The sequence below is a fragment of the Hemiscyllium ocellatum genome, chromosome 31 (genome assembly GCF_020745735.1).
Source record: "Hemiscyllium ocellatum isolate sHemOce1 chromosome 31, sHemOce1.pat.X.cur, whole genome shotgun sequence".
Taxonomy (NCBI): Eukaryota; Metazoa; Chordata; class Chondrichthyes; order Orectolobiformes; family Hemiscylliidae; genus Hemiscyllium; species Hemiscyllium ocellatum.
The window spans coordinates 13085498-13097997 of record NC_083431.1 but is presented as its reverse complement, the minus strand read 5'-3'; the positions used below and the strand labels follow the sequence as shown (position 1 = coordinate 13097997).

Below are 12500 nucleotides of genomic sequence, written 5' to 3'. Positions count from 1 at the left end.
TCTGACAAGAGAGTCCCCTATCACAATCAATTGTTTGGAACTTGGCAGACCCCTCATTACATTAGAGTCAGCCTAGGTACCAGAAACCTGACCGTCAGTGCTACATCCCTGCCTACAATTTCAACAACAGTTTGAGATTGGGATAGCCACAGGAGACTCCTGCACTACCTGCCTCCCTCCCTTAGCTTTCCTGGAGGTCAACAGTCTACCTGTCTGCATCTTCAGTTTAACTCCCTTCCTCCCTTTAACCCACCCCCCTCCACACCACCCCCCCCAAATTCCTCACTGCCTCTAACTGCCGCTCCATCTGGATCATGCAGTCCAATAGGAGTTACAACCAAATACACTTCTTGCAGACATTATCATCAGTAACATGGAAACTCTCCCTAATCTCCCACATCCAACAGGAAGAACACATCACTCTACTACAGGCCACAGAGGTGCACAGCATGGAAACAGACCCTTTCGTCGAACATGCCATTTTTGCATGTTACCAATCTACAGACCCAGAAAATAGCACAGTCTTCCTGCTTTAAAAAAAATACTGCTTCAGGCTAGCTTAGTACCTGTGTTTTTATGTTTTTAAAGTTTAATCAAGAGACAGATCTCAATAACAAATTTTAAAAGCCCACCACTTGCTATCATCGCTTTATAAAAGGAAAACAGTGAGTTATGCTTTCAGTGGCCACTTAGCTGCTCCCCTGCTGTGAGCTCCCACACACAGGTTTCTCCAAGGTCAGCTGTAAATTTCAATGTTTGCTTATTGCAGACAGACAGTCAGTACTTGGCACTTGTGTGGTGTGAATGTTACTTGCCACCCAGCCTGGATTTTGTCCACATTTTACTGCATTTGAACATACAGCTTCAACATCCGAGTCATCATGAATGGTGCTGGTTATGTGCAAACTATCTTTGGTGAACATTCCCACTTCTGACCTTATGATGGAGGGCAGGCCATTGACAAAAGCAGCTGAAGATGGTTGGCCTCGGTCACTACCTTCAGGAACTCTTGGAGATGCCCTGGAGCTAAGATGACTGACCACCAACAATCACAACCATCTTCCAAATGCCAGGTATGACTCCAACTGCAGAGAGCTTTTCCATCGACTCTAGTTTCCCATGCCACATTCAGTCAAACTCAGCCTTGATGTCAAGGGCAGCCACTTTCACCTCACCTTTGGAGTTCAGCTCTTTGATCCAACCGAAGAGAGTTTATATTGAGGATGCACAGCTAACTGCACAATCAGTTAATTGCAATTGTGGGCTAGTCACGCAACTCTTAATTTGTTCAAGAGAAATAATGATCATGCCATACTTGCTATTTCAGCTATGGAATGATGCATGGCATAAGAGGTTTGCAAGAATTTAATTAAAATTAATTATATTTCCAGAAAACATCAAGAACAGACAGGAAAGATGCATTTTTGAAATAGAGGCAAGATTCAACACATATTTAAAGTGATTAGAGTGAAACATTTGCACATTGATTAGTTGTCTACTCAGCCCATTCACTGAGAAAAAAATCATGCAAACTTGAAAACCAAGCATGCCATGCAGGATTATGCCAAATAATCTAGTGATAAGTGCAAAAACACCGAAACACTGCATGCATCAGAGTCATGTTAATGTTAAAATACCAACTTTTAGGAGAACTGTGGTCATCAGACGGACAAGGCGTTGTGGGAACACAGTGAGAACTCCCAATAGATTGAGGAAAGAAAGGCCTACATGGCATTAAAGGGGATCGGGTAGCAATATCATCACAGCTGCTGCCACTGCCATTGATGTTCAGATTGAGAAAAAACTTGTTTTTCTTACCGAACCTAGAAAGAAAAGTTGAACAATAGTTACGTTGACGAATAATAATAATAATGATAATATAATTAAATCAATATGCTGTATAATCTAAAATTGCAAAGAAGTGATAAAATGCATACTACAAATTTAAATAAAAATACCATTATAATTGAATCACAAGGGTTATGGTGACAGATTTAATACCAAAGAACAGGACTGAAATGAATCAACTCAATTATGGGGCTAAAAAAGTGCAGAATGGAGCCATAAGATGACATGTAGAGTGAATAAGAAGAACTTTCTTTTGGTGAACCAAAATCACAAATGCATTCTTAATAGAGGTCTACATGTTTGTAATAGTGGAACCTAGCTGGAGTCTTGTCAAGTAACTTTATATTACATATATCTACCTCCAACTGAAACTGCAGCATATATGATTCACTCAATAGACAATTTAAAAATACAAAAAAAACCTCTGCTTTCTCCAAATGAATGTCTCACATCTATAATTTTGGTGCATTTAGTAACATATCTGAAAAAAAAGTTATTTGTACCATTTAAACAATAGCACAGGCTTTAGCTCTTATCAATAGTGGAATTTGACAAAGAAAACTTTGCTTCATATTCACAATGACATAGGAGCCATTCAGCCCTGGGTACAAAGATTTTTTTTTGCTTAATATTATTCTGACAGCTCTGCAAATTTAGATCTCAGGTGTTTATACAATGTCCTTTGGAAATCAACAATCATATCTATCGGCACTGCTCATGTCACAATCAGGTTCCAGATTATTACCACTGGCTGCAGAAAGCACCCTTCCTCATATCCCCCTACATCTCAGGCCTGTATCGCCCTATTTGTGCACCATCAGCTAAGATGAATTCTGATAAATTTCATATGAATTCTGCTGGTACCAGTTTGGTGTGTGTACCACCAGAGGCAAAAGCAACATCAGCGTTTCTAAGTCCAACTCCACAGCTCAGCCTGGTCCGAGCCCCTTCCCGGGTGATCAGGCCTGTGGTCCTAACTCTGTCCTTTCTAGCTCTGGTTCCCAACTGAAATACAGCAAAGCTAATCATTAGTTAACTCTGATGCTTAGCACTTTTTAATGGTCAACTTTATTAGCGTTAGTTCTGGTTCTCGTGCAATACCGTGTTATAAGAAAATCAAGTAATAGCAGCACCGTTTAAACTAATGGGATCACATTTTTATCTAATGCGCATTTTAAAAGTTTGCAGTTTAGAAAGTGTACTCAATTCGCCGATCGCGGTATAGCAAACTTGCATTAATGAAACGCACATTATAGCAGAATGAGCTGTAAATCAAGTCATTGTTTTGGAATTTGTTTCTCAAGTGCACCAATCTTCCAAACTTTATTTTTAAATTAAATTTGTTCACCATTCCCAAGGGAAAGAAAAGTTGAAATGTGGCCATCCACGCAGAAAGCCTGGCCTAGCTCATTTAAACCACTCGTAATCTCGTTCACCTTAATTAGACCTCCCATGAACCTCAAGGAGAACAACCACTGCTGCTTCTCCATCCTAACCTTCAAGCTAAATTGCCCCATCTCTGGAGCCATTCTGGTAAATCCCCACTGCAGAGTAATGAGGGTCTTCAAATATTGAGTGTGGTGACCTGTACTGGACCTAACACTGTAGTTACGATGAAAAAAGAACTGAATTTCCAGGTTTTTGTAATCAATACCTTGACATCTCTGAAGATAAAGCTCTTAAGTGCTTTGATAATTCTCTCCATCTGATTGGCCACCTTCAAAAGATCAGTGCATACTAACCCCCAGAAACCTCTATATCTGCATATTCTTTAGAACAGCACCATTAAACTATATTGATTCTATCACCTCACTTCTCTATGTTAAATTCTCTTCTCCATCGCCAGAACATAACAACACGACGGTTGGAGGAAGAGCGCCTCATCTTCCGCCTGGGAACCCTCCAACCACAAGGAATGAACTCAGATTTCTCCAGTTTCCTCGTCTCCCCTCCCCCCACCTTGTCTCAGTCGATTCCCTCGAACTCAGCACCGCCCTCCTAACCTGCAATCTTCTTCCTGACCTCTCCGCCCCCACCCCACTACGGCCTATCACCCTCACCTTGACCTCCTTCCACCTATCACATCTCCATCGCCCCTCCCCCAAGTCCCTCCTCCCTACCTTTTATCTTAGCCTGCTGGACACTCTTTCCTCATTCCTGAAGAAGGGCTTATGCCCGAAACGTCGAATTTCCTGTTGCTTGGATGCTGCCTGACCTGCTGCGCTTTAACCAGCAACACATTTTCAGCTCTGATCTCCAGCATCTGCAAACCTCACTTTTTACTGTCTGTTCTGGTGGCCTATTCGACTCAGGTGTCCAGCATGGAAACAAACCCTTTGGTCCAATCATCCATGCTGACCAGATATCCTAACCTAATATAGTCCCATTTGCCAGCACTTGGCCTGTATCCCTCTGAACCCTTCCTATTCATATACCCCTCAGATGCCTTTTAAATGTTGCAATTATACTAGCCTCCATCACTTCCTCTGGCAGTTCATTCCATGCACGCACCACCCTCCGTGTGAAAAAGTTGTCCCTTAGCTCCCTTTTATATATCTTTCTCCTCTCACACTCAACCTATACCCTCTAAATCTAGTCTCCACAACCCCAGGGAAAAGGCTTGTCTGTTTATCCTATCCATGCTCATGATTTTATAAACCTCGGAGGTCACCCCTCAGCCTCGACACTCCAGGGAAAACAGCCCTAGCCTATTCAACCTCTCCCTATAGCTCAAATACTCTGGCAATACCCTTGTAAATCTTTTACGAAACCTTTCAAGTTTCACAACATCCTTCCGATAGGAAGGAGACCAGAACTGCACGCAATTTTCCAAAAGTGGCCTAACCAATGTCCTGTACAGCCGTAACATGACCTCCCAACCCCTATACTCAATGCTCTGACCAATAAAGGAAAGCATAGCAAATGCCTTCTTCACTATCCTGTCTAACTGTGATGCCACTTTCAAGGAACTATGAACCTACGCTCCAAGGTCTCTTCGTTCAGCAACACTCCCCAGGACCTTACCATTAAATGTAGAAGACCTGCCCTAATTTGCTTTTCCAAAATGCAGCACCTCACATTTATCTAAATTAAACTCCATCTGCCACTCCTTAGCCCATTGGCCCATCTGATCAAGATCCTGTTGTAATCTGAGGTAACCTTCTTCGCTGTCCACTACACCTCCAATTCTGGTGTCATCTGCAAACTTACCAACTATACCTCCTAAGTTCACATCCAATTCATTTATATAAATAACGAAAAGCAATGGACCCAGCATCAATCCTTGTGGCAAACCAATGACCACAGGCCTCCAGTCTGAAAAGCAACCCTCTATCACCATCCTCTGTCTTCTACCTTCGAGCCAGTTCTGTATCCAAATAGCTAGTTCTCCCTGTGTCCCTGCCATCCTCAGCATTGAGATTATGAGGAGAGATTAAATTAGGATTATATTCACTGGATTCAGAAGAATGTTTGGGGGGTGGAGGTGAGGCAGGACATGGAGCAAGGGGGGGATCTCAGAGAAAATATGAAATTCTAACAAGACTAGACATTGAAGATGCACAATGGATGGTCCCACTGACAGGCGAGTCGAGAACCAGGGGTCTCGGATTAGGGATACAGGGTAGACTATTTGGGACTGAAAGAGAGAGGAATTTCTTTATCAGGAGTGGTGAGCCTGTGGAATTCACAGAAAATAGTCTAGGCCCAAGCATTGTTTGATTTCAAGAATGAGTCGGATATAGCATTTGGGGCTAAAACAGCAACAGGTCATTGAGTTTAATGAGCAGCCATGATCATAACAAATGGCAGAGCAAGACAGTGAGAGAGGGCAAGAGAAAAAATGATGTACTTGCAAATGAATAAGTTATGGTGCACGTAAGGCGATATATATTTAGGGGCTATTGTATGAGATGGAGGAGAATGTAGTGGAATCTATTTTAATGAACAGTGTGTCTCAATTCTTAAATTTAAATCTGAGATTGAAATCAGAGATTCAGTAAAAGGGTACTAACTTCCTGATGAAAATAGTCCAGCCTCACAAGTTGTGATAGAAAAATATTAGCTGGAAGGTTTGTTTTCGGTCATGATTGTGTTAGAAGGATAGGTCAGTTACTTAGGGAAAAAGATATTTTGATGCTAACTCACACCTGTTGCTTTCTGCCAAATTAAATACTATGGCATCTAAGAAATGTAATACTTTCCTTAGAAACCTTGGCTTTACATTTAATAGATAGTTGATTAATAATGATGAGGAATGAATTCTTCTAATTCTTCTTCTGAGAGAATCCAAATATCCCCTACCTCCTGTATTTGGATGGCTGTCATCACTGCATCACCTAAACAAAGGTGTTAGCGAGAATGTAAAAATAGCCCCTCTTCCACATTGTCCTCAAGTCAATTTATCCAACCTGGGACTGACCCTCCAATGACATAGGCCCAGGGCCCAGGTGAGGGGTGTACATCTCGGCCCAGTACCTTAGACCTGAGCACAGCCGAGTAGACTCAAGGGTGGAGGGAAATGGACCATGAGGAATGCGAGGGTCTAGGATTTCTGTTTCTAGCCCAGCATGAATTTCAAGTTTGTTCAGCAGCCCCTTGAGTGATATTTTGTCATCTATTGGATTTCCTTAAATTAAACTTCTGCTACTTATTCAATTTCTTTGAAGTAAAACAATCTACAATTTAAAAATGTATTTAATCAACTCCATTCTCTCCAATTGCTCTCCAGTGTATCCTAACTATTGATTCTAACAATTGTTAAATTGACTAGCATGTACTAGTAATGTTTTTAGTACTCTTTTCTTGAACAGTGTAACATTTACCACCCTCTAATTCCTCTGGCATCTCTTTCGATTACAGTAAACCTCTTTTCAACTCCAACTCACTTCCCTTATCTATCTGACCTGCAAGCTATTCAGACCAGATAACATCCACTCTTAAGAATCACTAATCTTTCCAGCACATCCTGCCCCTCAATTTTCCCTTCCACTATTGCTTCTACTGATACTTTGTCAGAGTCCTATTCCTTAGCAAATCATGAAGTACTCTACCCTTGCCCTGTCTCTAAGTATACAACACCTTGTCTGTCCTTAATAGGCCCCATTATACCTGCTAATATCCACTTACTGCTTACAAGATGAGATGCTTGGGTTACCGTTTAACCACCATTCAATACTCCAATCCCCTCATCACTTTCCCTCTTACTGCATTAGGACAGATTCTCACTTCAAGAATTCATGACATAAACCATACGTCCTTTTTTCATATTCTCTCTCTCCATCAGCCAAGGGGCCCCCGATTTCGGTTGTTACACCTTTTTGTTGTTGTACTAATGCATCTAGTCTGTTTTTGGAACAGCTCCTTCTTAAAAAGGTATGCATTGTTTATTGGATTGTCAGTATTTAGTTCCATTTTAACTTGGCTGTTAGCCATTTTTCATATCTGAAAATTCAGCCCTTGCCACTTACTAGTCCCACTAAGTGCAATTTTCAGCATTCCTGTTCTGTGAATGGAAACCATACAAACAAAGTACAATGAAAATTGCAGCACAGGAACAGGCCCTTCAGCCCTCCAAACCTGCACCAATCCAGATCCTCTATCTAAACCTGTTGCCTATTCTTTAAGGATCTGCGTCCCTCTGCTCCCTACCCATTCATGTATCTATCCAGATGCATCTTAAATAACACTATTGTGCCCACCTCTACCACCTCTGCTGGCAATACGTTCCAGGTGCCCAACACCCTCTGCATGAAGAACTTTTCACACATATTTCCCTTGATCTTTTCCCCCTCTCACCTGGAACGCGTGATTCCTAGTAATCGAGTCCCCCACTATGGGGGGAAACTTCTTGCTATCCAGCCTGTCCATACCTCTCATGATTTTGTCGACCTCAATCCAGTCCCCCCACCCCCCCCCCTCCCCCCAACCTCAGTCTTTCTAATGAAAATAATCCTAATCTACTCAACCTCTCTTCATAGCTAGCACCCTCTATACCAGGCAACATCCTGGTGAATCTCCTCTGCACCCTCTCCAAAGCATCCACATCCTTCTGGTAATGTGACAACCAGAACTGTATGCAGTATTCCAAATGTGGCTGAACCAAAGTCCTATACAACTGTAACATGACCTGACAACTCTGATGCTCAATACCCCGTCCGATGAAGGAAAGCATGCCGTATGCCTTCTTGACCACTCTAATCGATCTGCATTGCCACCTTCAGGGTACAATGGAGCTGAAAACCCAAATCTCTCTGTACATCAATTTTCCCCAAGGCTTTTCCATTTACCATACAGTTTGCTCTAGAACAGGACCTTTCAAAATGCATCACCTCGCATTTGCCCGGATTGAACTCCATTGCTATTTCTCCTCCCAACTCTCCAGTCTATCTATATTCTGCTGCATTCTCTGATAGTCGCCTTCACTATCTGCTACTCCACCAATCTTCGTGTCATCTACACAAGATTGGATAGTTCAACTTAAGGACCACATATTTGGCTGACAAACAAACTGAAGGTAAATCGGCATTATTGCACAAAATCTAGAAGCAATGAGACGCTTGGCTTTGGTTAAAAGATAATAAATTAACCTGAACAACTTTTACCAAAACTATTACAACAAGGGGCAGCACGGTGGCTCAGTGGTTAGCACTGCTGCCTCACAGCACTAGGGACCCAGGTTCAATTCCTTGTGTGCCTGTCTGCGTGGAGTTTGCACATTCTCCCCGTGTCTGCGTGGGTTTCCTCCGGGTGCTCCGGTTTCCTCCCACAGTCCAAAGATGTGCAGGTCAGGTGAATTGGTCGTGCTAAATTGCCCATAGTGTTAGGTGCATTAGTCAGAGGGGAAATGGGTCTGGGTGGGTTACTCTTCGGCGGGTTGGTGTGGACTTGTTGGGCCAAAGGGCCTGTTTCCATACTGTAGGGAATCTAATCTAATTACTGACCCATCATCATTTATTGTTTAATACCTGATAAATGCTTGAAGCAGAATATTTATCAAATATATATCTAAATACAAAGCTGTTTTCTAAGCTATTTCATACAGTATTCTGAATATTTATAAATGTTCAAATCTTTGTTTTGTAGTGAAACTAAGCTTTCAACTTTGGGCATGTTTTATGAACACCCAATGAATATTTACATATTAACATTTTATGGGAAAACTGTGTGACTCTGTAATGATTTACAACAGACACTGTGCAAGGTAGCTTCATGTCAAAAACCTCAAGAATGTTATTAAAAGAAAATCATGTTTTTCTTTTTACGCATAAAGCCCAGTTAGTGTCTCCACCAGGAATCCTTGCAAGGTGATAAAGATAACCATTCAATCACAACCTTGGCTACAACTAACAAATATCACATACAAAAATAACAAACAAAATGAAATAAGGTACATTGTTTAGTTCGCAAAGTTCAGGGAAAAAAAGCTATATTATCTGCAGAAACATTCTAATAACTGGATCGTCTTACATCTGGGTGTCACTATTAAAAATATGGTTTGCCAGAAAGAACAAGCATTGATGGCATGAATCGCTGTTGTGCCTACCAAACCAGTCCCCAAAAAGACCTGAAATAAATTGGCATTGTCAGAGAAGAATAACATACTTCCAATGCTTTACAAGTTCTTATACAAGAGTTTTAGCTGGATTGCCTTACAGTTCTATAGGGAGTAGGTTAAATGAATTTTCAGCTCTACTTTGTGGTGCAGCACAACATATACTGCGCAGATTCCTGAAAAAGAATTCACTTTAAAAATCATTCTTCATAAATGGATCAAGTTGGCTGGGATTTTGAGAGTACAAACTTGCCATGTTTCCTCCCCCTAATGCTGAGCATTTCATACCACCAGTTGGCACTCAGCTGAGCAAATTCTCTTTGCTTCCTCATGCTACTCTGCAAATGAACAGTAGGGGGTACATTTGAGCAATGACAGTCTAGCCTTCAAAATGGCAATTTAAACTCTTAACAGTCAAGGGGAAAAGAAAGAAACATCAAGTCAAAATGAAATCATGGCTGTCAAATAACTTTTTTAACATCAAAGAAGACCTTAATCCTGCCCACTCCATCCCTAAAAAAAGTTAATGACTTGAAATTAGAGTGTGGGGAGGAGGAGATGGAGGAGAGATTAGAAAGTGGAGATGGGAGAATAGTGTAGAAAAATAGATGGGCACTGTCAAACTCACCAATCCTCAAAGTGCTTGCTATTCTGCTTGATCTGATTCAACATGCACAAATTTGCACACTAACACACTCGGCCAACAGTGTCAGGTGTAACAAACCGTTTATATATTCTGACCTGTGATCAGTGGCGAACTCCAAGTGAAGCAAAGCTGTTGTCTCCTGCTTTCTAGGTTTGTTCTGGATGGGGTTCCTGGGGTTTGTGGAGATGTCATTTCCTGTTGGTTTTCTGAGGGATTGATAGATCTAGATACCATCCATGTGTTTGTTTATGGCGTTGTGGTTGGAGTGCCAGGCTTCTAGGAATTCTCTGGCATGTTTTTGCTTAGCCTGTCCCAGGATAGATGTGTTGTCCCAGTCGAAATGGTGTTTTTTTTCCTCCGTGTGTAGGGCTACAAGGGAGAGAGGATCGTGTCTTTTTGTGGCTAGCTGGTGTTCATGTATCCTGGTGGCTAACTTTCTTTCTGTTTGTCCTACATAGTGTTTGTGGCAGTACTTTCTTGCCACAAACATTACGTAGGACAAACAGGAAGAAAGTTAGCCACCAGGATACACGAATACCAGCTAGCCACAAAAAGACACAACCCCCTCTCCCTCGTAGCCCTACACACGGAGGAAAAAAAACACCATTTCGACTGGGACAACACATCTATCCTGGGACAGGCTAAGCAAAGACATGCCAGAGAATTCCTAGAGGCCTGGCACTCCAACCACAACGCCATAAACAAAACATAGATCTAGATACCATCTATCAATCCCTCAGAAAATTAACAGGAAATGACATCACCACAAACCCCAGGCACCCCATCCAGGACAAACATATAAATAGAAAGCAGGAAACAACAACTTCGCTTCACTTGGAGGTCGCCACTGATGATGTTACCTAGCCAGGTAATGAAACGTCTGGATATCAAACCTACAGCTCAATTAGCAAACCTACACCCTAAATAGGTGATAGTCATTCACTAATTCATTTCTCAAGATAATGCCCTAAATCAGTCAGCATGTCTAATTTAAAATTTAAGCAAAGCTTGGCAAGTTAACTGACAATCAGCATTAATAGATGCATTCTCCATGACAATCTCTCTAGGAGTTAGAATCTACTTGCAAACCAATCAGCACTCTACTCTCAACCAGTCTGGATAGTGGGGGTTTCCCCTTGAATTGGTATTCTTGTGAATTGCCCAGATGAGTGCCAAACAAAAAGTTTCAATATCTTCTTTCAGCAAGAATCAAATTCTGCACCACCAAATAATTATTTGAAAACAGCTTTACTTAAAAAGGTATAACGACTGTTTGCAGATGTGCATTCATCACATTGATATATGAATAAGTCATACTTACTTAATTGTTGGTACCTCATCTATTCTATTGCCCAGTTGTGATTCATGAGATTTACTCCTGGTGAGTCCGGAGAAACCAGGAAAAAGCTGAATAAGTTTCCTAGAAGGTGGTGGAGGAGTTCGGGGTGGCTTAAAACGATGCTTCTTCTTAGAGGGGGGAGTAGCTGGTGGCGTAATTGTAATAGTTTGGGGCCCCGATGTTCGCCGACCCGGTCGAGGGGACGGTGAAAAAGGGTCTACTAAGTTGTCTGAGCGATTTGGCAAGCATATAGATTCCGAAGTTGGAATAACAGAAACAGATATTGAACGTGGTGGAGAGGGTATTAGTCTGGGAACAGGGGAAGGACTGTGTGGCTGTCTTGAACCAACAGGACAAAATAGTTCTGAAGGAGATGCAGTACTGCTTTCTCGTCTTGTCTCGGATGAAGTCCAAAGAACAGTGTCATCTTGTAGCTCACCACCTATTTATAAAAAAAAATCGAAGTTCATTAACATAGCAACATTTGCCTTTAAAATTCTTCAACAACTCGCTGAATTTCTGGTGATAAATATTTTCATACAGTATAACAGCTCAATGATGAACAATGAAGTAACAAACAAACCGATTAATAATTAATAAAAGACTAAATGACAGAATCATCACTTGCATTTCATTTAGTTTTAAAAATACTATAATAATTTCACCACAATGTAAATGATGTTTGACAGATTTGTCATGCTTTAGGAAAGCATTCAGAAGCAAACAATGGAAACAAAAACAGACAGTCAGATTAAAGCAGCCAAAATGCAAGGCAATTGAAAGGAAATAGGAAGGAAGCCAGCGTATAGATCATTACATGGGTGCAAATTAATTGGCACAGACATAATGAACCAGTTGCAATATTCTGAACATTCCAATATTCTGTACCACTTTGTAGGTCCTCGACAGGTCAATTACTAAAGTGAAAATTACAGATATGCAAGACAGAAGGAACAATACTTAGAAGTATAATCTTAAAGAACAAAAGGAGATAAGTTGAATTGAATACTATCACTGATAATGCTGCTAATGCTTTTAAAAAATATATCATTCGTGGGATGTGGGCAACCCTGCTAATTCACTGTATTTCCAAACTTTAACTGCTCTGGCAAAAC

General features: G+C 41.2%; 1 protein-coding gene across 11 annotated transcripts in view; it reads right to left on the bottom strand.

Moving 5' to 3' along the window:
- Nucleotides 1–12500, bottom strand: part of LOC132830290 (kinase suppressor of Ras 1-like) — a 205434-nt gene that overhangs the window by 33147 nt on the left and 159787 nt on the right. For all 11 annotated transcript variants that reach the window (XM_060847854.1, XM_060847856.1, XM_060847857.1 and 8 more), the window contains 2 exons: nt 11368–11827; nt 1642–1823 (listed from right to left, as the gene is read on the bottom strand). In XM_060847854.1, the coding sequence (XP_060703837.1) occupies nt 1642–1823; nt 11368–11827 (642 nt within the window). The remainder of the gene's footprint in view (nt 1–1641; nt 1824–11367; nt 11828–12500) is intronic.